The 27,696-nt window shown below is 36.6% G+C and overlaps 2 protein-coding genes and 1 long non-coding RNA gene across 6 annotated transcripts in view; 2 read left to right on the forward strand and 1 right to left on the reverse strand.

Annotated features, from left to right (window-relative positions):
• LOC127643120 (rho GTPase-activating protein 31-like) overlaps positions 1-3,780 on the forward strand; it is a 42,122-nt gene extending 38,342 nt beyond the window's left edge. For all 3 annotated transcript variants that reach the window (XM_052125697.1, XM_052125698.1, XM_052125699.1), the window contains one exon: positions 594-3,780. In XM_052125697.1, the coding sequence (XP_051981657.1) occupies positions 594-2,828 (2,235 nt within the window). In that variant the 3' untranslated portion in view covers positions 2,829-3,780. The remainder of the gene's footprint in view (positions 1-593) is intronic.
• Positions 3,781-6,504: 2,724 nt separating this feature from the next.
• LOC127643126 (uncharacterized) lies at positions 6,505-8,592 on the reverse strand. Its single transcript, XR_007970456.1, has 3 exons — positions 8,395-8,592; positions 7,716-7,798; positions 6,505-6,642 (listed from the first exon to the last, which is right to left on the reverse strand). It is a non-coding gene; the product is annotated as an uncharacterized LOC127643126 (long non-coding RNA).
• A 1,584-nt stretch (positions 8,593-10,176) lies between these two features.
• Positions 10,177-27,696, forward strand: part of LOC127643121 (zinc finger and BTB domain-containing protein 20-like) — a 96,609-nt gene continuing 79,089 nt past the window's right edge. Inside the window, exon 1 of one of the 2 annotated variants that reach the window (XM_052125701.1) lies at positions 10,177-10,439. The gene's annotated coding sequence lies outside the window, so the exon portion shown is untranslated. Of the gene's footprint in view, positions 10,440-10,581; positions 10,802-27,696 lie in introns of those variants that run through there. The other variant, XM_052125702.1, reaches the window with a different exon arrangement.

Below are 27,696 nucleotides of genomic sequence, written 5' to 3' on the forward strand. Positions count from 1 at the left end.
GTTAGTATTTTTTCAGAAAAACCCTAGTTATGAGCAATATTTATGCTTAAGTTACCTTAGCAATCACTTACAAGACAGCAGGACTAGTTTTACTCTACATGTGTCTATGGAGAAAAGGTAGTAGTTAGAATCTAGATAGGTACATTTTCATGGAAATGTGAGTGGTGCTTGCTGTGGCAAAGCTCACACCAACATGTTCCAAGAAGGCCCTCAGTACACTGCCCCAATTCAAAAGAGCTGACCTCCATGTATCTACAATTTTCTTGTGCTGAGATATGGCTTGGGTGTGAGGCTGTATGGTTGCTATGAATGGTAGCTAGGGTGAGGCCAGAGTCCATGAGTCAAATTAACCCACTAAGTCTCTATGACTATGACTCTGATCACATCAGTCAATGGGACCTTGTTTAGGGATTTTGGAAAATCCCTAAACAAAGGTCAGAGCAATAGTAATAGTTATAGTTTCATTATTCTGTTCTATTCTTTTTTACCCATCCATTTTATCTACCCTATAACCTACTGTACATTCTTCTGACAGAAATATTATTTTTGTAAAGCACGGCTTGATCAGCCCTCACTTGTTTTTTTGTTTGCAGGACACTGTGGTAATCAACAAGGAGTCATCATCTGGCAAGAATCAGAAAATCAGTAATCCGTTAATATCAGTTAATGTCACTGAGGCTAAAATGCTAGATGAACAAGTTAAGCCCAGCTTCACCAATATTACTGGGAATGAGCACATTCTAAAGCCAAGTGCTCGAGCAAGTAGGAGAAATAGTTTACCCTCAAGCACAATATCATCAAAGGGACTCTTTCTGGACCTTACCAAAGACTTAACGCTTGGTCATTCTGGTGCTCCTATGTTTAATTCTGTTTTGAAGCCTTTCCCTGAAAGGTTGTTGTCATGTGATTGTGACTGGAATTACCTGGCTATTGGTAGGACTGACCAAAAGAGCCAAGAGTCACACAACGTAATACCTAACAATCTACAACTTTCCCCATTTTTACACCTTCAGGAAACAGATATTCTCCTAGATAGAGACCCATGGCCTTCAAGTGAAGAAAAGCTAAGAATGTATTGTGCTAAGAAAGACGACACAACTAAAACTGTCTCAACATGTAATTCAAGCAGTGATGTAAAATTAGATGTTCATACTACTCTTCTCTCAGACACAAATGATTCATTGGTAATAAAGGATATTTGTGAAAAGAAAAATGAGGGGGTCCGCAGTGAAACCAGGAAACTTGACCTAACAGGAATCAAGGGAAGCTTGGAAAGACTCTCAACATGTCTGAATGAACAACATCTCACTTTGGATATTTTGTATCAAGATGATGCAGACACATGGGGAAGTAATTTGGGTGGTTTGGATCAGGTTGAACCATGGGAGGACTTGTGTACTGCCAAGCAATGGGTGACCAGCCCTCTGCACGCACCAAAGCATGAGGATCACTTATTCACACTGAGAGAGACTGCACCATGTCAAGCAATTAAGAGCAAACCAAAAGTGGACCACTTGCCTAACAGCAAGATGGCTGAAGCTGAAGAACCAGCTGTGGTCAATGACCTTACATCATCTCAAACAGATGTTGCTGTGACAGCTACCTGTGAAGTTGAAAACTCTGACTTCCCAACAGACAACAAAAATGAAGACAAAGATGTCCCTTGTCTGGTGCAGATAGCAAAGCTTTTTGACAGTGATAATGTCAAAAAGATTGGAGACAAAGATCAGAGCCAACTAAAGATTTCACAGGTCAAGGTATTTAAGACACCCATTGATACAAATGAAATCACCACACTGCAAAACACGGGCAAAGCAAAACCGAAACGATCTTGTTACACTCAGAAATTTCATCACCAGATGTCCCATGAGTCTTGCACTGTGATGAGTAGTAATGAAAACATTGTACCCAAACACAGGCCATGCTCCCTAAACCTTGATTTAGGACACAAAGTTATCAGAGACATCTCAAATTATCAGTATCTGAAAAGTACAAAACAAATAATTGCACAGGAAGGGGGAACACCTGAAGCCAGGAATGGTGGTTCATCTTTAGAGTTGGAACTGTTCCTGAGTGGTTCTCAGGCACCTTTGCGACGCAACTCTGCGCCAGTAAGCGTGTCTTCGGTTCGTACCGCATTCATGATCAAAACTTGCCAAGCTAAAGCTGTGCCTGTTATTCCACCCAAAATTCAGTACAGCCACATACCTCATCCTGTACCTGAGAGGAGCACTGATCAAATCAATAAAATTACATTGGAGAAGAAACCTGCTAAGATCATGTTGGGAAAAGCAGGTTCTGCACCTCCCCTTCAGATAGTCAGAGACCCCAAGGTGGAACAGGATATCTGTGAACCACCAAGAGGGCTTCAAAGACAGAAGTTCAAAGACAATGCAAGTGAGACCCGCAAACCAACATCAATCCAAGATCTTCCAGTACTGAGACGGAAGCGATCCGCAAATGGGGACACTTTTATGGACCGTCCTAGACCTGAACGGTCAACCCTGCTTCAAAGATCATCCTTCAGAAACCGTCCACGGCCTCAAAGCCTCATCCTGTTCAGCCCCCCGTTTCCAATCATGGACTATCCTCCGGTAGGGGAAGATGGTAAACTAGTCCTATCTCCTATTAAATCTGAAGCATCACCATTTGATGTCTGCGCAAAAGAACTTGCTGAAAACCTCAAAACTCCTGAAGGGGTGACTATGCGTAATAAAATGACTTTGCCAAAGAGTGGCCAGAGGCTTGAGACCTCAACCAGTTGCTTCTACCAGCCACAGCGGAGGTCAATGATATTTGACAACCGAAGTAACAGGCAAAATGAGTGACCTGTTAAAGGGACTGACTATTTTCCATCATTTGATGGCTAGTGATACTTTGAGTTATCAAATGTAACCTAAAATCACTGTTACAATACACTCAACAGAACACACAATGATGCTTGGAAATCAAGGTGCCATTAATCCTGATAATGCAAAATTGTAAGTATTAAGCTTTGCATCAAATATTTCTGCTATGAATTTATATCAGAATTTGTTTTCCTATCTTACTTTGTAAGAAAAACACAAACATGCCTTAGGAGAACCCTGGATGCCTATAAGTAAGTGCAGTCTGTACTTGCATATCTCAATTTAATTGACCCATTCCCTACCCATGTCTGTTGCTGTTTTATCTCGCTTGGAACATATTATGTTTATAATCAGAAACATGAACACAGTCAGAATAAAAATGTGCAAAAATTTTACCTTTAGCTTGTCACTGGGGCATTACCCTCAGAGGTACACCCTTTAAATGTCAGTCAGAATTTATTTGTATCTTATCTGTCCCTAAAAGGTACATATTAGTACCTTGTGTTGTAAAACGGGTACAGTCGGTTTACTTTGAGGATACTGTCCCAGTGACACCTACACCCCTAGGTACAATGTTTTCCTTTTTTTTCCTGACAGTGTATACATTAAAATGCCTTCAAACTACAGAATGAAATTAGGTGTTGAGCATGCCATCCAATAAGAACTAAACTGACAGTATTACAATTGTTATTGTACATAAAGGCAAGAATCAAACATTTATTTATTAAATAGTCTCATTGTATTGTCATTACTTTTTGTATACTCTATTTCCAGTATTGTATGTATACAAAACTGTATTCCAAGCCCTAAAGAGTACAAATTAATTTGTATAAATGTTGAGGATGGTGTAAAGGTCAATGTTCTTGAATACTGTAATTCAGAAATAATTTCTTTCTCTGTTCTATTTATTAGTTGAGATATATATATATATATATATATATATATATATATATATATATATATATATATATATATATATGTATTTTCAAATCTCCTGGTTACTTGGTTAGCAGAGATTTATAGAAAAATAAGATGTGAAAATGAGACGGTGAGGTTAAAAATGGGAAGTATAAAGAAAATTATATTTTCTATAAAGAGTAAAGCAGAGAAGTTTTGGCTATGTATGTTGAAACAAGGCAACGACTAGGGTGAAATATCATGAAGGTTGTCAGTGATTGTAACCAAAGAAAACTAACCTTTCATTCTGCCCTTTTTGTATCAAAATGGATTTATTGTATGTATACCTTCTGAACAAAATAATAAAATGCTTCATATGTAATTTGTACTCTTTGTCATACAGGGTTACACTGATTTTAAGGGGCGGCTGTGGATCAGGTGGTAGAGCGTGTTATCCTCTAATCGCAGGGTTGGTAGTTCGATTCCCGGCCCACACGCAGAAGTGTCCTTGGGCAAAACACTAAACCCCACGTGGCTCCCAATGGCAGGCTAGAGCCTTGTATGGCAGCTCTGCTGTCATTGATGAGATGCAGTGTAAAGTGCTTTGAATACCACTAATATTAAAAAGGCACTATATAAGTGCAGACTATTTACCATTTTAAACTAATTTAATTGAAAAGTATATTTAAGGACACCATACAATGTTTTATTATATTTATTTATTATCTTTTTTGCATATTTTTCTGTGCTATTAGTAGTACTATATGTATATATAGTACTACTAATAGCACAGAAAATTATATATAGGAGAGAGAGAGAATTTAAACAGGGTGCTTTTTAGATACAGATGAGAAATGTGTTTTATGCAGTAAAAACAAATATGAACACACAAATGCAAAGTCAAACAGACAATGTACAACTATTTAATAAAACAAGTCAACAAATAATGACAGCATGGATGGTGTGAATGTCAGAACCACATTGAATATTATCATCGCAATGTCCTAAAAAAGGTAGAGATGAAATGCAAGTGCTGTACCAGACTGAGACAGAACTGAAGGAAAAACATCTTGTCATTACATACCAAATCATACTCCGAAACACTATTAAAATGAACCCTTAACAATTTTTTTGCATAGTTTTTAGACTTATTTCAAAATGTTGCTAAACTCCCTCTGAAGCAACATCTGGTGTTTCAAGAGCGATATAGATAGCTATAGAAATGTACTGTAAGAAGAGTCTACTATAAACAAAGACTTCCTTTACTTATGCAGCCAAAATTCTTGATGGTAATTTGAGTAGAGAGTAAAAGCCAGCTACTTTTTTTTTGTTGCAAGTGGCCAATGTCCAGCCAGTAATTTACTTGAAAAGACTTCCTAATTTTATAGGCTAGAAGTTGCTTTAAAAATATCAGTGAATTGTGTGTGAAAATGCATAAAATTTCATCCATTCCATGGCTCTTTTGAAGTCTACGGCACAATTTGACTAAAAATGACAAAACAAGCAAAGGTTCAAACTTATTTAAGTAAAAAAATAAAATACAAAAATGAAGACAGTAGCTTGGAAACAACAAGAATGCTGAGTCACTGAAGGACCTGCAACCAATACACCTCAATAAGAAAATAAAAGAGAACAAACTTGAATTCAGTTCCTTGCATTGCCCTTGTTACTTTGGAATTCTTGTTTTCTTTGTCTCGGATTTTGATCTTTATTTGCACCTGCAAAAGTTTTTTTGTAAATAGTGATTAGTGATAGTTCACAGCTCCACAAACATGTAATTTCTTAATATAATAGGGGAGACAGGGGCTAGCTGACACATGGTAAGTCACAAGGGCTATATCTCAATATATAGATATAGGCTAATATTAAGGCTTGAGTCAAAAGTCTACTTAGTTCAAATTTCTCTTAGATTCTTTTTTCTTCTATCCTCCAAATGTAAATTCCAGTATCATCATATGTTTTGATATAACCCTGTACGTGGCTTGATTCATGTGTCCTTCACAAAGATGAATCTGCCCGATTCCAACCTTGCTGAACCACCCCATATCATCACCAATCTTCCGCCAAATTTCACAGTGGGTGCGAGACACTGTGGCTTGAAGGCCTCTCCAGGTCTCTGTCTAACCATTAAATGACCAGGTGGAGGACTGGCAAGACTGGAATCGGGCAGATCCATCTTTGTGAAGGATACATGAATCAAGCCACGTACAAGGTTATCCTGAAAAAAAAATTGCTTCCATCTGCACTGACAATGTTCCCCAACTCTGAGGATCAGTTTTTCCAGCAGGACAATGCTCCAGCCACACAGCCAAGTCAATCAAGGTGTAGAGGCAGGACCACTGGATCAAGACCCTGTCATGGCCAGTCCAATCTCCAGACCTGAACCCCATTGAAAACCTCTGGAATGTAATCAAGAGGAAGATGGATGGCCACAAGCCATCAAACAAAGCAGAGCTGCTTAAATTTTTGTGACAGGAGTGGCATAAAGTCACCCAATGGCAATGTGAAAGACTGGTAGAGAGCATGCCAAGATGCATGAAAGCTGTGATTGAAAATCAAGGTTAAATATTGATTTCTGAAGTCTTCCTAAGTTAAAACATTAGTATTGTGTTGTTTAAAAATTTATATAAACTTGTTTTCTTTGCATTATTAGAGGTGTGTGTGAAAAAGTATTAATATCCTGAGGTTACCAAAGACGACCAGACCCAGCTCTGTTCCTGCTTGGTGTCGGACTCCACTGCTACGTGTCTGATGTGATGTGATGTGAGTGATGATGACTAAATGCAGCCGGTGCCAGCCAGTCATCACTTCAGTCTATTATGATGGACTTCAGGAGATCAACTGATGCCAACTCCAACCATAAGACATGGGATACTTCATATGCCACTGCCTGAAACTTGGACACATGATAAACCTCACTGAAATGACCTGTTGGTTGAACTGTGATGCACCTCACTCTTCCTGCATCACCTCGGTCTAATGATGGACTACACTCTTAAAATGGAATACATAGACTTTTAATTAATTGCCAACAAAAGCCTCCATCAGCCAACTAACAAAGGACAATTGCATCTATGTGAACTTCTGCAGATAATCCAGGATGAACATCAAAGACATTAGTCATTAATCTTACAGTTCATACAAAATCTTTGTTTAAACACTAACCCTTAACACTTACTTAGTTTAATAATTTTAAACCATGACTTGCACTGCACATAAATAACTAATATTGGCATTATAATCATGCTGGTTAGCCAGAGGGGAACTGGCACACACAATGAGACTGGTTTCTCCCAAGGTTATTTTTCTCCATTAACCAACATTTTATGGAGTTTTGTGATCCTTGCCAATTCGGCTTGCTCACTGGGGTTCTAAATACAATTATTATTTAATTTTTATACACAATTTATAATCATATTTAAGCAAACTACACAATGATGACTCTAAGACGTAATAGATATTACAGTTTCATTTTCTGTTAATGCCTGATTTTCTGTAAAGCTGCTTTAAAACGATTGTGTTGTGAAAAGCGCTATACAAATAAAAATTACTTGACAACTAGCCCAATCTCCCCTATATTTATTTTTATCTATGAGATGAAAAAAATAAAAAGTACATTGAAATGATGTTTACTTTACAATGAAAGGGCACAGTCCACATGCAATACATTGACAAATATTGAATTGCAACATGACTGGATCTGGATGATGGGAGTCCGTAAAACATTTTACATTTACTGTTTCAAACAGGTATACATGATCTGTATTGAACAGTAAATCAGGACTATCTTATGAGTAATGATTTCATTCTTGAAATACTCACTATTTGTTTATAACATATTTGGATACAGGAAGCCCTTTAGTGTGTATGATATATATATATATATCATACACATATATATATATATATATATATATATATATCATAATAAATATAAGTATTTATTTATTAATGATTATTATTATTTACCTGTTCTAACATGAACTGAAGTGGATCATCTGGCCTATCAAAAACCAGCTTCTCCGTGATGTCCTAAAAGAGGACAAAGGAGACTGTGAAAGAAAAATACAGTGAACAACCATTCTTATCCGTAGACACCGACAGGCGTCTTCTGTTGCAAGTCATTAGAAGATAGTCATAGCTCACTAAAAACACACACACACACTCATGTCGTTTAATTCAATAAACTAAAATAATGCTGCTGATGTATTTTAAAGTACATTTTAACAAAGTTTTTGTTTACTTTGCTGTTATTTTGCAACTGCTCTAAATTGTCCTTCGCCATTTTGTGCTGAGCTATCTGTCACTGTCTACCATTTTAATCGTGCGAAAATATCTCGGCAGCAGCAACAGATTTGTTCTGTCTCACCAAAAAAATATGATGAATATTATGAGACTCCATATACTTCACGGAGCTTTCATATGGATCCGTGAACACTGGACTAGGGCGAATAGTCTCCGCACTTTCGGTGATAAACACTTTTTCTGCTAGACCGGAATCTACCGTCTCATAATGTTTATGTTGTGGAAGTAATAACTACATATACAACGTTTAAGTCACGAAGTGCACTTCCGCTTTGCTCATTACTCACATATTCAACATTCACTTAATGTCTGGCTGGTTAATAAAGGATATCACATACATTACCTTCGTTCAAAGTAAAGATCAAGTGTATTTAGTCCTTTTTAACGTTAATTCTGAAATGGGACCACGTATCTTACATAGGGCAGGACTGTTTTATCGCTTGAAATATCGTCAAGTAACCCCTGACAACTGTATACAAAAGATCGGATGATGTCATTGGGCTCAGAAACAACAGTTGCCCGGGACAGCGCCTTTTAGAAAGAATGGTGAGGGATCTGGAAGAAAGGGTTGTTCAAAACGTCGAAAAAAAAAAAAAAAAAACATTTGGACGGTTGCAGTACTATCAACTTCGCCGTTCTTTCGATGTTAAGATGTATTTATTATTTTTTTTTAATATCAGAAGACCCTTAGCCAACGTTTACAATACGACTGACAAAGGGAAGGCGTGGCGAAACCGCCGTTTCTAGGTTGCATGTCGTCCTCAGCTGACACCTCGGCCTACAATGGGTTCATGTTATGTAGGGCAGACGGTGCGAGTGTCCCCCGGTGAACCCCGGAGTAACGTTGCCGTTCATGTTTACATCCGGCAGGGGGAAATCATTATCAAGGAAAGCGAGTACTAGCAAACGGAAAGCTCATTGATATTATGGAGGAGAGGGATTGTTGCGTGTGACGAAATATTTACGTGGGCCAAGGTCGAGCAATCTTATAAAAACATTTAAAAAATAGGCAAAAACTTGTTGGTACCAACATTTCTTTAGCCGCAGCTTTAAACCGCATTGGCAAGTCGCTATCAACCTAATCACCCAAATCCATACGTAAAAAAAAATTAATGATATGCATTTATTACTGGTCACCGCCATTATAACACTGAAGCACGGTAAAATTAATAATAATAATTTCCTGATGGTCTTATTAACTACGTATTGCAACGATTGTACTCTATTACAAAAAACACCTTAATGTCAAACCCGGCGCGTGAACTAAAAAAACACTTGTGCTTTAAGGCTGATTATTCCTTGTCTAGACGACCGCGCGCTCGCGCGCACACACACACACCTGTCATTGTCTAGACGGGGTGGGGGGCGCTCGGGGACTCATGAAGCACTATTGCTTTATTTTGTGTCAGTCACAATGACTCTGTGAACGTATTGGTGAACAAAAAAGTTCGGTGTCACTTTTCACATCTGATTGGCCAGCAATACCGCCAGCACTCCTACGTTTTATTTAGGTCAGCTAGGAACGTTAAAAAATAAATAAATGGGAAAATAGAAATGCGTAGAAAGTAAAAGGCACCACGGGCAATCTAGCTTGTTGGTCTGCAAGCTGACGGGCAGCGGCATCATCCAATGTGAGACCAGATATAATTTAGAGAAATACATTGACGTCGTACTGAACCAATCTAAAGTAGGCTAACTATAAATGATCAACATGCATGATTATCGGATGCCTGCCCTTTTGATCGCGGACGGGACGATGGACTTCGGGGAGTTTGATTCGCGAAACACCAAATAACATTATTGCCGCGCTAGTGTGTATTTTCTGCATGCTCGAGAAGCAAGGCGTCATGACAAAAACTCCTTCATAGTGGCACCACTGCGAGCGCGTCTAAATGCTCAACGGAAACTGCATGTGCACGTGCACACTGATTAAGAAACTGAGGATGCGTGGTGTCCATGCTGGTTCGAACACAACAATTGCGTTGAAGGCTAAATAGTTTCACTTTCAGAGCCGCAATGGAGCCAGTTTCAGCTTTCCTCGCCGCGCGAAAGGGAGGGCGTGCGGCTCAACGATTGGGGTAAAGTCATGTTGAACGATTTATATCGCAACCTACGTGCTTCAAGAAAGTCCATTCCGTTCCAATCGCCAGTAGAAAGGCGTGGCTGCCCAAAATCTTCGACGAATAGTGAAAAAATGGGAGGGCACGAGTGAGCTGCGTGATGTCCTCTTCGAAGGTAGGCTGCAGCGTGTGTTTATTGATGAGATGAAAGAAAATGGAAGTGAGAAATGAAACAAAGTAAGGGACAGTATTAATAAACCCAGTCCTTGCCGGGGGAAACCAGGGAAACGCTGTTGCCACTGGAGAAGAAAGACCCTTCGAGCAGCAGGTAAGAAATAACGAGAGGGAATGGAGAGGGAGAGGGAGAGGGAGAGGGAGGGGGAGGGAAGGTGCTTATACTATTTATGTTAGGCTATTTATAAGAAGAGTAATAGCAGTTATTCCCCTGATATAAGTTGAAGAAGAAAAAACTTCAACTGAAGTATACTAAGGCTTTAGCGCTATTTCTAGATATTTCATACATAAACCACCTATGAAGAGGATATAGAAAACTTAACGCATTGTATTTGGCTGTTAGAGAATTGTCACATGGGATTATATGATTCGCTTGCTTTGAGTTCTATCAAATCATCCAATGATTGTCTGGCATTAAAAAAAAAAGACGCGTGCCTGTCTGAAGTGACGTCTCAGGTAAAATTGCCATATTATTCCTTGCTTGAGCGCTCATTTTCTAATAGTTTAAGAGTTGTCGGCTTGCGAAGACTTTGGCTGTAGTTTTATTAATATGATTTTACTATGGATATGTTATACTCTACGAAGTGTACCGTACATCACTGAACCATGACACGACAAGCACAATACGACTTAAGAGAGCCGACAGGGGCTTCCCTACATCCCTCCAAAATATTGGACGGAATAATGTCGCTCTAATCGTGTGTTAACTGTCATGGATCGCAAATTAAAGGCTGTGAGCGGTACAACATAAAATGTCCTGTTCAGTTTCAGGAACGGATGAGATGCCATGCTTCCAAAATGTCACTCGCTTATCCTGGTATTTTCCGGGCTGTTGCTAATATTTTATTGCCCCCGGTAGATGTACGCGCTAGCATTTGGTCTCAAGCTAACTGAGACTAACGGAACTGTTACGAATTGTGTAGTTCTGCGTCTTTGTTGTTAGCAGCTCGGACAAATACCTGATGAAATTATGGAGTTTTGTAGGGAGTTATTTGTCATCATTAAATTGGGATACGCAGCTTAAAGAAGTGACCGAAATTGTAGTCGTCCTTCCAAGTGCGTAAAGAAACCGAAATGTAGTTTCAGTTACCAAAAGATATCATAAATAAAGCCAATCTACTCCGTATTCTAAGGCTTTTACTTACCGAATGACCTCTTTTTGATTCCGTTTTGTGAAGTGCCAGCTTGTTGCCCAAAACAGACGCATTTGAAGAAGAAGAAGAAAAAAAAAACTCGGCCATTTTCAGCACAAGAAACTTAATGTGCAGAAACATTGACGAGCTCGTCTTATATTTTTGGAGGCAACTGGGCCTTCGATCAAAGCGCCGTTTGTATTGTTTTCTGTGTGTAGTATGAAACGGCGGGTGTGACAGCCGTGACATTGGCTAGTGGAACAAACACCCCAGTCGCCTTTTTTCATGAATTTATCCTTTACCCTCTGCTTCCCGATGCTGTATTATAAAATGCCTATCTTATATAATCTGTTTATTTATAGCAAATTATGTGCGATTGCGTTGTCATTTAGGTGGGGGGGGTGCTATTGTGATTTTGACTACTTTTATTAGGCTATTGGAATTATTTATCTGAGAGAATCGATCTGGATAAAAAGAAGCCTTCGTTCATTTACGTCTAATTTGATTGATCAGTGTTAGAGATGGTTCATTTGTTCGTACTTGGGTTTTTGGGTTGTTCACCTGCAATCTCAGAGCCGCGTTGGCTAAGTTTTATTGGCTTGCGGATTTTAACTTATTGATAAAAAACATAACTTATCTAATTTTAACGGTCCATTCAAAGTGAAGGAATTTTCAAGCGAAGTGCTGCCGTATGAAATGAAAGTCAATGTTTATGATTAAATAACGTGATTTGAGGGTCCTGTAACCTACTTCTAAATCAAATCCTCTGTGTTAACCCTGTGTGCTACACTCCAGTAATATGTGTCGCTAGTTTTGTTAGCACTCATCAGTCTCCGAATTCTCTCGAGCAGGCCGCGATGATACAAAGAGAACAAACTCTGATTAAGCATTTTTTTTTTTTTTTAGCACACTTCAGTCTTTTCTAAATACCAATAGGCTCACAATGAGAAGTTTTATCTCTCTTTTCATCAATTTGTGATGCAGACACTTTTTAGTGTTTAGCTGAGGGGAATAATCGTGCATTGATGTGCTGTGTCAATCCTATTATAAATCATCATAAAATATGATAGTATTTGTCATATTTTTTTGCTTTTAATATCACACACACACACACACACACACACACACACACACACACACACACACACATATATTAGTTTATGAATCAAACTGTCTTCATCTAGGGCCTTGGCTGTGTATGCTGTGTGTTTGTCCGCTTTACCGACTGGTATGTTGCTGTATACATGAACTGTATAATGTATGCCTTGATATGTATGTTTTATTTTAGTATGCAAGAGTGCACTTTCAAACCGAAATAAACATTATTTTATATATTTAATCCTATGATATGCCTATATATGTGATGCATTTATAAATAGCCTACTTCTTTTTTTCATGCATTAATTCACCCTAATAAACGAGAATGTTCTGATTACATTTCTATGATGAGTTGTATGTCATTTATGCACATTGGGCATCTTTAAAGATACAGACATATGTAGACTTCATGGGAATACTGAATGTTATAGGCCTATCCTTGATCTGAAGAGATTAATTGGGGTAGCTTTACGTTTCTTATCATATTAAGGTTGGTATTAATAATAATAATAATAATAATAATTGAAACGTATTGTTTTGTAGTAGCTTTCACCAACATGCAATTTCAGTATTTAAGGCTGTTTTTTCAAGATGCAAGCCTTTTTGTCTGTACTAAAGAATCACAATGTATGAGTTTAATAAAATAATTTGTTGATAATGGGTTTATTGACCTGAGGTATATATTGAGGTCTATATAATGATCAGCCCATTGATTTTAATCGATATGAAGTCACGTTGGCCTACATGCATTTTTGCGAATATACTTGCACGATAGGTGTATACCTGAACATTTGAAAATTACTCATGGATGTTTATTGATGTAAGAAAGCGTGTATTTTCTGTGCATGACTGAATTATTTTTTTTGCGTGTGATAGATACAGTATTAATTCTTACAGACTTCCAAGAAGACTTCTATAATATACAAGTATGCATTTATATTCCTAGTCATGTTCTGTAGAGGTGAAAATTATTAATGTGACCAAAAGACAACAAATAAATCATGATCTTAGGAATGTTATGAATTGGAGATTATAAGGAGGCATTGTGTGCTGTTTATTTTGGAAACGTCAATCCCAGTTAGTGCTTCTAACATGATGCTCACATGCCACTGTGAGATGTATAAAAGTGACAGCCAGTTTGCTTTCAATTGATTATTTGCCAAAATGATTTTTTTGGAAATTACAGAATTACTGTTAAACAGAATTACAAGTGTACAATATTATAATAATTTTTTAAGATTTATCACTTAAGTGGGACTCTCGGTACTCTCGCAGGAGTTTTCAACCTTTTCTGACACAAGGACCCCCACCCAGACTCTGTCATCCCAGGGACCCCCTGTAAAACTTTATAATGTCTTTTTATTAACACATTTTACAAACATTATTGCCTTCTATAATGATTAACAGATAATTAATGTACTAGTCAGAATATATATATATATATATATAATATTTTCATGTTTTTAAAGAAAAATCTAAATGTTTTACATATTATGGGCCGCTGGTTAAAAACCCTGGTTCTATAGCATTGCTTACTGAATTATTTTCTTTGCTGTATCTTAGATCATAGGTTACTAAATCAGATTACAGGATAACTAATCTCACCAGTTTGAATGGTGACCTTCACTAATGTAATTAAATGTCAAAGTCAGAGGCTGTTAATTGTTCATTGAAGAACCTCAATGATCGGACAATGCAGTTTATTATTGCAACACATAATGTTATATTTTAAAGACCATGATGTGCAAGGGTGTACAAAGATAGCTGAAATTCCTAAAGTGGTCTACACATGAAAAGGAGGGTTTAAAATACACACATCTAGATGTACTACATTTCCTAGATGCAGAACTGACACCAGCTATACATCGAAATCTCACTTTACATACAGAACATGCGCTAATATGCTAACATTGTTCATTGAAGCAAATACTGGCAAGAACTGAGAAATGTTAAATCTGGAGTTACACTGTGGTTTCTTTTTTTCCACTGCCCTGGCATGCTCCTCGCACAAACTTCTAAAAAGCTTTAATGCTTAATAATGTAGTATTATAAGGGGACAAGACTCACAAGGAAAGATTCATGTCTTACAGGCATTTGACATTTTGGCCTTGCTATTATCATGAAGTAGTTGCCACACCAAAAAACTCATGGAAGATCACATTAACCTGGCATATGTAATGATATTTAATATCATAATGATCATATTATATTGTGCTTGGTTGCCCGTTACCTTTCGTCTGGAGGCCTTCACATGGTTGCATGATTTATAGAGGTCCTTGGTCATAGAATAGTCAACAACATAATGTTGTATGTAATACCAAAATGATATTACAATTGGTATTCTGTATTCATCTGAAAGAATACAGATTCTTGGGTTTTAATTAGAAGTCTTGTTTCAGAAAATGTTTGTATTTGATGTTCTGGTCCTAACCAGTAGGAGTCATTTTCCCAGAATGTTGTTTATATAAACCGGGTTCTCTTCATTTTCCAAGATAAATTCAGCTATTTACTGGTAACAAGACAATATGTAAAAAGCAGCATTAGAATATAATTGAAAAGACAATAAAACTAAAATATCAGAATTTATAAATCATAACATGAGAGAACTATCAGGTTCGGGCTTGAGTGAAGAAGTGTGGCTATTTAGAGACCATATAAAATCACTTGGCGATGTTTTTCCTATTAAAAGAGTACGTTGAGGTGGGACAGTCAAATGGTTCATCACTTTTTTCAAATAGCCTTTAGTTTACTTCACAGCCATGAACCATGATTTGTTACTGGTGATTGCTAGTCAGTGGCAGGTGAGATTGCGGGAAAGGACATTCTCATTAGAGAGAATTTTATCGAACACGATTTGGATTACACCCATGGAGTCATCAATATTTTTGGTCTGTTTTTATTGGAAAAGAAGAGTACATTTTAAATGCTTGTGTCTGGTAAAAGTTGGTCAATTTATAATTTTATTGATTTTATTTATTGATTTTGATGTAGACTAGCTAGCATAAAGATGTCCTCAAAGATAACCAACATGGAGAAAAAGGTGCCAAACTCCAATTTAAATTTCACAGATCTTTAAGGATTTTGAATTTAACTGTAGGATGTATTTAACATGATTATATTATATACGTTTCTCTTACTTTGAACAATTTAACATCAGCATGCACAAAATAGATAGAAGGAAAGCTAATTAACACTGGCCTGCAATTTTTCACACAAATGCACCAATTTCTTATTTTTGTTTACATCCACAATTAATGTGAAAATCATCATAGTGGCAGGTCTGACTTGGCAAAAAATTTTGCTCTTAGAGAGATATCCAGTGGAACTAAAGACATAGAAGGCGGGCACAAACGGCAGTCTCTATTCAAGGGACACTGAGGTTTAACCAGACCACCTGATACAGTAGCTTTTTTTCCCCGCACTGATCTTAGTTGCTATCAAATGATTGTGTTAGCCCTTGAGAAAGTAGAAAACGTTTAGAATTGGGTCTTGTGAAAAAACTATTAAACTAATCCATACGACTTATACGCTATATTTCAAGTTTTCAGAATAGGTACAGTATGTGTATATTTTCTGTTTAGACCATTTCAAGAATATAAACAAAAACAAAGGAATTAGAAAGGTTTAGATGTTTTTCTGGGTCCAATCAAACAAAGTCTGTTTTTCAATGTAAGCCAATCCACTCTGTGGCCATTTTTGGAGTGCTCTTGGGCAGTTTTGGCAGCTATTTTTCTATGTAATCAAGTGGCTTAAAAGTGTTTACTTGTATGGGGAAAGACAGAAATCTCCAAAAAGAATACGATAAAAGATCATATTTCAAATAAGCAGTAAAATCTTACAACAATGCGGCTTCACTCAAGCGGTCCGGCTTCCCTGGGACTCGGCACTTGAGGAGAGTAGCAGCCCGGCATCCTGGCCGTGAAGTATACTCCAGCTTGCGCCGTGGTTCCAGGATGCTGTTCCGGTGACGCATCTAGCTCGCATCGGACACTCCCCGCTCCATTGAACCTGCAAAGATTCCAGCTGGAAGAGATCGGTCTCCTGAAGAGAGACTTGCTCGATGTTTAAAGTCAGCCGTGATGAGGCTCTTATTTGGGTCCATGGGAAGGGTGTGTCATTCCATCACAACTGGTATAATAAATTGTCTTTGTTGACCTCAAATTATGCTGTAAACGCAATTATACCGTCTTGTATAGCTAATGCGCATGCGTGTTCTTTATTTGATTGACAGGCGATTTTTGTTTCTAAAAGGTGATTGGCTATTTTACTTGTAATGTGGGTTGACCGTTGCCTACAGTTGGGCGTTCCAATTTCTCCTATTTTTTTTTTAAATAGAAGTGGCCCATCTCTGCTAAATAATCTCTGTTTTGACAAGCAGGAAATGTTAATGGAACAATGATGTCACTTGACATCACCAACGAACAGTCCTTGAAATGGTCTATCCACAGTTTTCATGACCAACTTGGCGCCACCATGATGATTCTAATTGCCTGTTTTGTATTTCTGGCCTCGAGACTTCAAGAAAAATCTGCCAAAATGAGTGATCCAGAGGAGAACAACAAACATTTTAGTGTTACCTGGTGTAAAAAGTTGTTGGCTGCATTAACAACTCCGAATAATTAACGATATCAACACAACTAACCTCAGACCATTACTTCATGTCCTCTACACACTGAGGCACTGTCTATAAAAAAAAAAAACAGTCATCTGTACTCTGTGAAGTATCGGCATGTTTTTTGACAATTTTCTACCTTAAACATTACATTGCCCGCTAAGAATATACACTGATGCATGTGAAAACACTGGAGACCGGAAATTGAAAACAGTCGAATCATGGAGCGCCTCCGCGTTCAGGAAAAGGTGGATAGCAGTGGTTCCCAACCCTGTTCTTGTAAGCCCCACAACATTAAACATTTTGGGTATCTCCCTTATCAAACACACCTGATTCAATTCATCAGCTCGTTAATGGAGACTCCCAAGACCTTAATTGGGTGTGTCAGAAAAAGGAACAGTGTTGGGAACCACTGGTCTATATAGGTTTGTGTGATTAACTGACACAAAATTAAGTCGATAAGTAAGATTGTTAAATTTGGCATTAGTTTCATCAACACTATTGTATAGCTTTAGAAGACATGTAATATAGTACACGAGTCATATGGTCTACTTTTTAAGTTTTTTTTTTTTTTGTCCATTTCAGTGCTCAACAGCCAGATTCAAGTCAAATCAAGTCATTTTTATTTGTGTAGCGCTTTTCACAAGACACATTGTTTCAAAGCAGCTTTTCAGAAAAGTATGTTGAAACAGGAAATTATGCAGTGATGTTGTAAAGGCCCTCATTGTGTGGTTTAATTGAATAACACAATTTAAAATCACGGCATAAAAATGTATCTCTTTAGGCCCGATTCCCCATTCACTTTTTTTGTATGGAAAATAATTGCCAGTACATTCTTCAACATTTCTCCTTTTGTGTTTCATGGAAAAAAGTCTTTTTTTGGAATGACATGAGTAAATAATGACAACATTTTTATTAATTTAAAGGATATTCTGGGTTCAATACAAGTTAAGCTCAGTCGACAGCATTTATGGCATATAAAGTTGATTAACGCAAAATAATATTCTTTAAAAAAAATTAAAAATGCAAAAATTACACCATGAAATTGATGGGTAAAATTTTGGGAGGGTTCCAAGGGAGAAATTTGATGTTTCTAATTTTATAAAAGCACTTACATTAGTATAATTTGAGCTGTAAAATTTTTGCGGCGGATTACTAAATTACTGGGAATACAGGGTTTACGGCTTTGTCGCCATGGCAACAAAGCTGTAAAAATGGATATGACTTTACACAGAAAAGGTTAGTAAGAAATGTTATCACACTAAAATCATGTTAACACACATATTGTTTACATCTTGTTGCTATGTTTTTGAAACCATTTTTAACGTTTACTGATTGGGCCCATTCACTTCAATTGTAAGTGCCTTTTTTTTTAAAGAAAAGGAGGGACAAGTCGAAATAACATTTTCTTGTAATTAAGATTAAGCCACAAATGCTGTAGATTGAGCTTAATTTGAACCCTGAATATTCCTTTAATATATGACTTGACTGTATGCAAATTCAAAGATTTGTTTTTTGTTCATGTGCCCTTCTTAAAGAGTAAATAATATGAGTGAAAAAGCAGTCCTTGTGTTCTCTAACATGCCCTGTACTAACCTTGTGCATTGGCGTCAGCTCTTATGTCATGCACTGTATATCATTCACCTCAGATCACTTCTATAGGGACAGAGTCACATACTCGCGTTCACACACCCACATCGGGAAAACCAGTTTTAGGCAGCCAGGTTTAGATCTCACCTGCCAGACTAGTAACATTTACCTCTTAGAGACGAGCTGGTTTGGTACAATGGGGATTTTCCACATCGTGTGTGCCAACAACTTTTTGCCTGCCCTTTTGCATACATAACTGTCAGTCATGTGTTGCAGCATTAACTTTGTGAATCTTTTTCTTCCATCCTGTTTTTTTTTTTTTTTTTTCACACTAAAGGTCGATTACCAATTAAAATTTGGTGAAACATGTAAGAATATATTTTTAATGTCACGTTAAATGTAAACAGTTTGGCTAGACAGCATAGCATGCTTTCCCAAGGTCTGTCCTTATCAAACACAAAGAGATAGGGACTTTGTTTTTATACATGCAAATTGTCCTTTTCTCTTAAATTTTACTTGGTGGGCATAAGATAAGGCATGGAACTTGCAAGGAGCTTTTTAGTGTGTCTCTTTAAAAACATAAACGAGTACACAGGCATTTCACTGATGTGAAAAATGTATCTTGGATTCTAATAGGGAAGTTGTATGTTTGCCAAGGTGCTTCGGTGTCCTCAGCTAACCCCGGCACCCATATGGTTTTCTACAAGTCTTAGTGAGATCACTGCCATTTCTAAAGGAAAATATCTGGAAATGGTTTGTAAAAGAGAAATGAAAAAAAGGTAGTCAAAGAGTTCTCTCTTAGTGCTTGGCCAAGTTTACTTCTTATTTGTTTACAACTGGGCTGTATAAAACGGGCCCAGCGAACGTAAGGGAGGGAGCTGCTTTGGAGCACAGCACTCAGAGATAGAATGTCCTCCATTTTGGAGAAAAGGGCAGCTCGGAACGTGTTCACTGTTCCGATCTGAAAAGTATTAACGGACACATAATAGAAACGGTGGCACAAATGCAAAATCGACTACAACAAAGGCTGTTTAACACTTTACTGCTCCACATAGTTAACCAGACTTTACTGTTACTGGCAAGGACTTGTTTTTTCAAGACATTCAGTGACGTGCTACTCAAAACAGTGGAGGATCTGGTGGGCCAAATCTATAATGTATCATGTTTCTGGGAAGAGTGGTTCAAGCTTTTCACACATTTTAGCAACTGTCATCGAACACACACAGCATTAGAGATGCTTTCCCTTTAAAGTACTATTCTGGGTTCAATACAAGTTAAGCTCAATCAACAGCATTTGTGGCAAACTATTGATTACCACAAAAATGTATTTTGACTTGCCCCTCTATATAAAGCAAAAATCGAGGTTACAGTGAGGCACTTATAATGGAGGTGAATGGGGGCTAATTGAACGTTAAAATACTTGCTGTTTCAAAAGTGTTGCCACAAGACAAAAACTATGTGTGTTAACATGATTTTAGTATGATAAAATCGCTTTCTAACCTTTTCTGTGTAAAGTTATTGCCAATTTTTCAACTTCGTTGCATGACGAATTAATGTCAACTAGTGTTGTTATGGTACAAAATGTTAGTAGTCTGTACCGATACCAGTGAAATTTCTTCGTTTCTCGATACCAAATTCAGTACCACAGCATAAATATGATAAAATGACAAAAGGCTACTGAACACACCCGTTTAGCCTATTTAATAAGTTACCTTTTAATGTAAATAAATGAAAAGAAATGCATGTTTCCTTCAAGTTTTTCTCAATCAAGGATGCTTAAGTTTTTTTTAAGTAATGCTCTACTGAAATCCGTTTAAATATTTACCAAATCATGTTTTTCTTTTTATTATTATTATTTTCCAGAACTCCATGTTTTAGTTTAATTTAATAATTGAATCATTAATTTCATCAAAATGGTGTAATCAATTCATTCTTAAATCTTTTAACAAGTGAAAATAGAACTTTTCAACATGTCATTGCTTTTTGTTTTAATAAAAAGAATTACTTCTATTCAGCAGCAGTCTTGATTTTGATATATTGCTTAATTATTATTATTTTCATTACGGTGAATATCACATTTTACTATACAGTTGTAATATTTCACAATTTCTTCAATTTCAGGGCTCTAGCTTATTTTTTGAAACATGCTTTTATTATGATGTGTGTTTTTTGCCTGAAGCTTCACTTTCCGTATAAACTCTTTACGACGGAGACATTTAAGTCACGTCTGAAATCTCATGTATTTGCACTGCTTTTGGGTCTGACAAATGAAATGTAGGACACAGCTTTGGAGTGTTTGTATTTTGTGTTTAGATTACTGGTGTTTGTATATGTGGTAATTTTGAAATGTTATGTTTTAAATGTTATTACTGTGAAGCACTTTGGTCAACTCTGTTGTTTTAAATTTTATATAAGTTAAGTTAAGATTAAAGTGCAAATGCTGTGATTTTAATTATATAAATATAGTTTACATGTGCTGCGTGGTTCACTGTAGTTCAGTGCTCTGCTCTGTCATCTCATACATCCAACATGTTGTGAATGATTCTCAGAATGTATGAGCGGTTGGATTTAAACATTCATTCAAAGTACGCATTTCTTCCACACTAAGATTGTAGCCTTTAGCTGTTTAATAAATCACACTAGGACATGTCACAATTTTAATTTGATTAATTGTCCATTTCAGTGTAAGGAATAACCGAGCATGCTCTCAAAATTAGCATTTTAAAGCTGTGGTGTGTCAGTTATACTGCATGCTGGTACTGGATTGAGTCGGTGCTCGGTACTGCAGAAACACTGGTATCATCATAGTGATCGACTAATATGGGTTTTTTAATGGCCGATGCCGATATCCAAAGAGCAGGGTGGCCAATACCGATACAATGCTGATATATCACACAGTTTAATATAGTAAATAACATTTACATAAAATTGCTAAAAAATTTATAAACTCAAATTTAGCACTGTATTTACTCAATTTCACATATAATTTTTTTTATAATCTAAAAAATATATTGTATTTTAAATGGTAAATAGCAGTTTTCAGATTTCTGTTAAGTCATTAAGTTTTTTTTATTTATTTGCACATGAAGAAGTTGTTAATATATTAGGAAGAAGGAAATGACAGTACACACAGTAGTCCAGCAACCATTTACTCATAGCGCACGTAAAGCGATTTTACTTTGAAGTTGCACTCATGGATTTGTGTGGATCCAGCATGAACAGCAATATTCTCCTGAAAATTGAATTGGCCTGGATCGCCTGCTTGGATTATCACGGACTGACGTCATGATTTGTGAATCAGAGGAACTTTTGACTGGCCGTTTATATGTCTCAGTAGATTCACATGCAAGCAGGCGATTCTCAGCACCCTCAAGAAACAAATCGGCCATAGGGGAAAATTTATTGGCCGATGCGATTAATTAAAAAATGTGGAATATTGGGCAATTTATTTGCCCTTGCGATTTTATCGGTCAACTACTAATCGTTAATTTTTTTTTTATTTTAGTATGGACTTGGTACTGAAGTACCGGTGCTTTTGACAACCGTAATGTTTCTTGATGAAAATTTAAACAAAATGACAATTGAAAAATTTTTACAGATCAAATAATACATGGGTTTTAACAGAAGAATTAATGTAAGTGTGTTTATAAAATTATAACCTTAATATTTCTGCCTTTTTAAACCCTCCAAAAATGGTCCCCATTCATTTCCATTGTAAGCGCCTCCCTGTATGCTTGAATTTTAAGAAAAGGAGGGATGATTTAAAAAAATATTTTTTGGTAATCAACATGCCACAAATGCTGTTAGTTAAGCTTAACTTCCTTTAATTCAATGGTAACACTAAAGGAAGGTTCTGTACATCGCATTAGTTTATACATTAGGTATCTAAAACTAAAAATTTTTACGGTTAATCTAAGTATAGACTATTCTTGTTCACTGTTAGTTTCTTTAATGTTACCTACTGTTAGGCATTAATGTTAAGGTATACAGCTTTTAATGTTAAATATGTATTAAGCATTGCACAGCAACATTAACCAAGATTAGTAACCGCTGAATAAGCATTGTTCATCATTGGTTCATATTGTAAAGTGTTAACAATTCAGCACAGAAATACAGTATACTACTAAATGATGGGTATATATTGAAATCGTGGAAGATTTCTGCTGCTGGAAAGAACTTAAAAATTAACACTTGTGCAAGTTGTAAAGGTCATGATTGTGCAGCATATGCTTTTATATAAATATTTTAAAGACCGTATTCTTTCTTTCCTCAAAGACCCAGGCATTAAACGGGGCCGGTTGGTATTGTTTGTGTCGCTGCAGTTTAAAGACATTTGTCTGACTCGTGTGTAGTTCAGAGGGGAAGGAACAAACTTCATGTTAAAGCAGTGTCTCCGTCCAGGTGTTGTTTATCCTACTCTGTATTATGTGGCCATTTTGGAAAGAGTACTGACGTTTTTATGGGTATGTATGAACTGGGCCAGCGTAAAGAGGACTGCTGCAGAACTAAGGAAACATTTTAAAGGTTTTAAAGTAGGTTTTAAAGTTTTTTTCAGGGCCAATACAATAACGATTATTAGGAATCAAGGAGACCAATAACTGATATTTGGGGCCTATATACATTTGCAGTATATAGCACAAAACGTCCTTTAAATGCCAATGAAATGTTTAATAAAATACTGCAAAATGGAACGTTTCCATAATATCTTTTGAAAAATACTGGAAAACAATATTAAGTAAAGTGGAAGGAGCTCTTAGCAGCATTTCTTTTAAATTGAAACATTAAATATATAAAAATAGTGAACTAAACCGCTCATAACATTATTATGTATAAGAGACGAGAATCAACGTTATTGGAGTTGACACTCTTCATGTAGCTAGCCCATTTAGTTAAGTGCAAAAAGGGCAACTTGATTTTATTCACAACGGAGGTGAAAGATTTAACGCTAGGAAAGTTGATGTTACGTTTGCTAAACCTCCTAACGTTGGTTAGCTAGCTAACATTATCAATGCCATCATGAGCTAAAACATGTAAAAACACCAACTCATACTGGCGAGTACTCTGTTAAATCAGTCCTTATTTGGGCTGGGAATCTATTCCTTGATTCTGAAGCATTGGGAATCGAGAATCATCTCGAAACTTTGGAATCGACTCCAGAGTCGATTCCTTTCGGGGAAACCGTTTTATATTTTTGGACTGCATTTATTTTCTCGACCACTGAACTACACATTTTAGAAGCCTAATAGCACAAATACAATTTACAAAAGGATTATAAAATGACTGCATCTTAACGCTCATCAACCTGTCTTTTGTAGTCCGTCAGCATTTGTAAATCAACTCTGTTTGTTCATCTGTATGAAGCAATCACACAAGCCCTTCAACACGTCTGCTTTCCAGACCTGTATAGTCTACCGGTATTTTTGTTCTCGACATTTTTACAGTGTTTTAAAACCTTTTGCATATATAATTTTTTTAGTTGGCCTACATTTTACACAATTTGATTTGAAAAATATTTATGAAATCAAATAATAAAAAAAAGTAAATGCACGTTATAAAATGTATATTTTTGAGATTGTATGTAATAAACCAGTACAACAACCTGGATTCTCAAATAAATGTGAATTTTGTGTATTATACAAACGGTAGTGGACAATTAATATACATTCTAATATAAACCTCTTTCGAAACAAAAAATCATGAGCGATAACAGACAATTTCAATGTAGGATAAATGGTGCTTTTAAGATTATATGCGGTAGTTCTTCGAAATACAGGAACATCTACTCAAACTTCCCTCAAATGTATCTCATTGGATTGAAGCATTGCACTTTGGTATGTGCATATAGACCCTGATTTAATTTTAGAATGGAGCTATTAATAGTAGGCCTAAATGTCATTCATGCGATTATAAATAGTGCAAAGTACGCTTTGTAATGAGCTGTTTATTTAAGCAATATCACACAAGCAAGTGTGCGATATGGCCCTACATCAGCACTTCGACCACAGGCCGAGTGCCGTAGTAATCACAGCAGTGCTGATTTAGGGCACTAAAGTATAAGTAGTACATACAAGTACACTTGTGTGTATCATGAGTGTGATATTGCTTATATACAACAGTTCAAAACAAATTATGTGTCCAAGCCTCTGTTAATAATTAAAAAAACTTCACTTTAGAACTTATATCATGGCTTGGGCTGTTTCTAACAAGTTATTTGAGAAACAAGGGTGTGTGTGTGTGTGTGTGTGTGTGTGTGTGTGTGTGTGTGTGTGAGAGAGAGAGAGAGAGAGAGAGAGAGAGATGGAGCGTGTGCGATCACCTGTTGATGAACAGATAATGACAGATAATGTCATTTTGAAGAAATGTATCCTATTTTCTCTGTGGAAAAATAGCCGTCCAAGCGGGGGTGGTACTCCCTATTTCACGGTATAGATAGAAACTGCAATCTCCGTCATTTTGTCCACTCCAGTGTGGAAACTCAGGTAAGAGGTAAGCACCTTGAGATTGTGTAATTAATCAGTCTGTTGTGTCTCTAAGCTGTGATGAGCCTTACTGCTGAAGTCGTTCGTTTAAAGCCATTTAAATCTATTTCCTAACTTTCCTAATTGATCACAGAGTGCAAGTGAATATAAAAACTGAGTGACGCTGACTCACTTCACATCACCAACTGGCTCATATTACACACAAATTATTTTGCCTCCACCTGCTGGCTAAAATATTTAATGTCACAAAATGAAATGTAAAGAGACAGATCTAGCACATCTGCACTGCTCTTATACTCTAGTTTAGAATGGCACGAACACAAGCGGAGTGATAGACACAGTGAAGCATTTGATTGCTGATGGTGTAAGATCATCAGTATTCATGGAACGTCTCGTCCAATCAGTTTTGAGGACCGGAACTAACTAATCGGGAAAATTAGTCTGGAATTGACTCTTTGATTTGATTCCAAAACCAGGAATTGGAATCGATTCCCAAATTTCTGGAATCAAACAGCCCTAGTCCTTATCTCTGCCGGCCATCTATATTGCTGCTTGCTGTATTTCTCCGGTATGGTCTGCTGTCGTTAAAGTAACCGCGTCTTTATCTCTATTGTGCGGTGAGTTTGGCCTGAAACCATGGTTTTACTATAGTAAAATTGTAGTAGTAACCATGGTTAATTGTGTGGTAACTATGGTTTAACTAAATAACATTGTTAACCTATAGTTACTGTTAGGGCTGCACGATTATAGCAAAAATCATAATTGTCGATTATTGCTCTTGATATTGTAATCGTGATTATTAATGTAGATTAAAATATTAAAATACCATGACATCACAAAGCAAGCAAACGTGTGGTTCTTCAGAGTAGCAGATTTCAATGGTGGATATGAACTGCGCTCCAGTTTCTTTTAAGCATTATATTGTATTTTATTTTATATTGTAATAATGTTTGTTAAGGTAAGGCAAATGAAAATTATTGTAAATTGATATCTATTTTATAGAATAAATTGAATTATTGCTAAATTACTGCTTAAATTATTAGTCCACATACAGTAAATAATATGGTATATTTAACATTCAAACTTATTAACAGCTGATTTAAATTGACTAAGTTACTGCGTTCAGTAAGCCCTTAGGTGGCTAGACAGGGGACCATTCATCCCGTTAGATCTTCAATGGTGATCTTGTTCATGTAAGATCATCCTTGGATCATTTTTGGCCTCAGTGGTTGCACTTTGGAAATTAAAAACAGTCATTTGCGATCTGAGATTGTGCATTATTAGAGCAGACGTGATAACAATGACGGTGATTCCTGAAATATGCTATTCATGCCATATTCTTTATGTTGGCTACAGCTCCAAAACATACTTAGAACAGTTAAGCTGAATTAATTTAATTGCTATTTTGTACAAATAAAAATTTACATTGGCCTACATATTAACATGACAAATCAAAACTTTTATTACATTTTTAATAAATTGTACACAGAAATCGAGCAAAGCGACAAACTCTCCCTCATTGGAAACTGCATTGGACAAACTTATTGACTGCTGTCACTCACTGCAGGTTTACACTGTTTGAGATCTGCATTTCCACTCGATCTCAGTGACGCGCCGCACAATGTTCTGCACTCTCGCGAGTGTTCTCATTAAAAACAAAGCTGTCTAATCAGCATAATAAATCAATTATTTACACCGCGTCTGTGCCTTGATTAGAAAGGGAGCATTTTAGTTTTGTCGTGTTTCTCATTTGCAGTGTATTTAACATCTACGTTCAAAGCGAGAGGTGCAATATGCAATGAATCCAAAATATTTACAAAGTGCTTTTCGCTCTTGTTCTACAGCTTCTTTTTAAGTGTCAGGTGACATTTCTTCAGTATTATTTTTTGTGTACTGCGCGAACAGAGCAAGCAAGCATCTGGGCATTCAGATGGTTTAAAACTTGCGCATTAGGATCAGTTGTCATTACAGATAGGACGGAGGACTAATCTAAGTGGCTCTGATTGGCCCTTGCCGTTTCATTGCCGTTTCACAATGGACATGTTAGTGATTGGTTAGAATACTCAACCGCTGCAAAAACATGTTGTAAATTTAAACCATTGATGCAACAGGAGCAGACTTAAATTGAACGCTGTAATCGTCAGTTTTCACGATTATATAATCGTGGCAGCCGTAATCGCGATTCGTTTTTCGATTCATTGTGCAACCCTAGTTACTGTAGTGGAACCATGGTTAATTTCTGTAATGGTAAAAAAAAACAGAAGTCCAATAATTTTCTGTTAAGTCTCACAAATGTAAAAAATTACTTTAATTATGACTAAAAATTATATTTTAAATTTCGCATTTTATCCCAAGAAATCGCAAAAAAATCAATTTAATAGAAGTATTAGTATTGGTATCTGTATCGATGATTTTGGACTTTAAATTATTGGTATTGAA

Source organism: Xyrauchen texanus, chromosome 4 (assembly GCF_025860055.1).
Source record: "Xyrauchen texanus isolate HMW12.3.18 chromosome 4, RBS_HiC_50CHRs, whole genome shotgun sequence".
Taxonomy (NCBI): Eukaryota; Metazoa; Chordata; class Actinopteri; order Cypriniformes; family Catostomidae; genus Xyrauchen; species Xyrauchen texanus.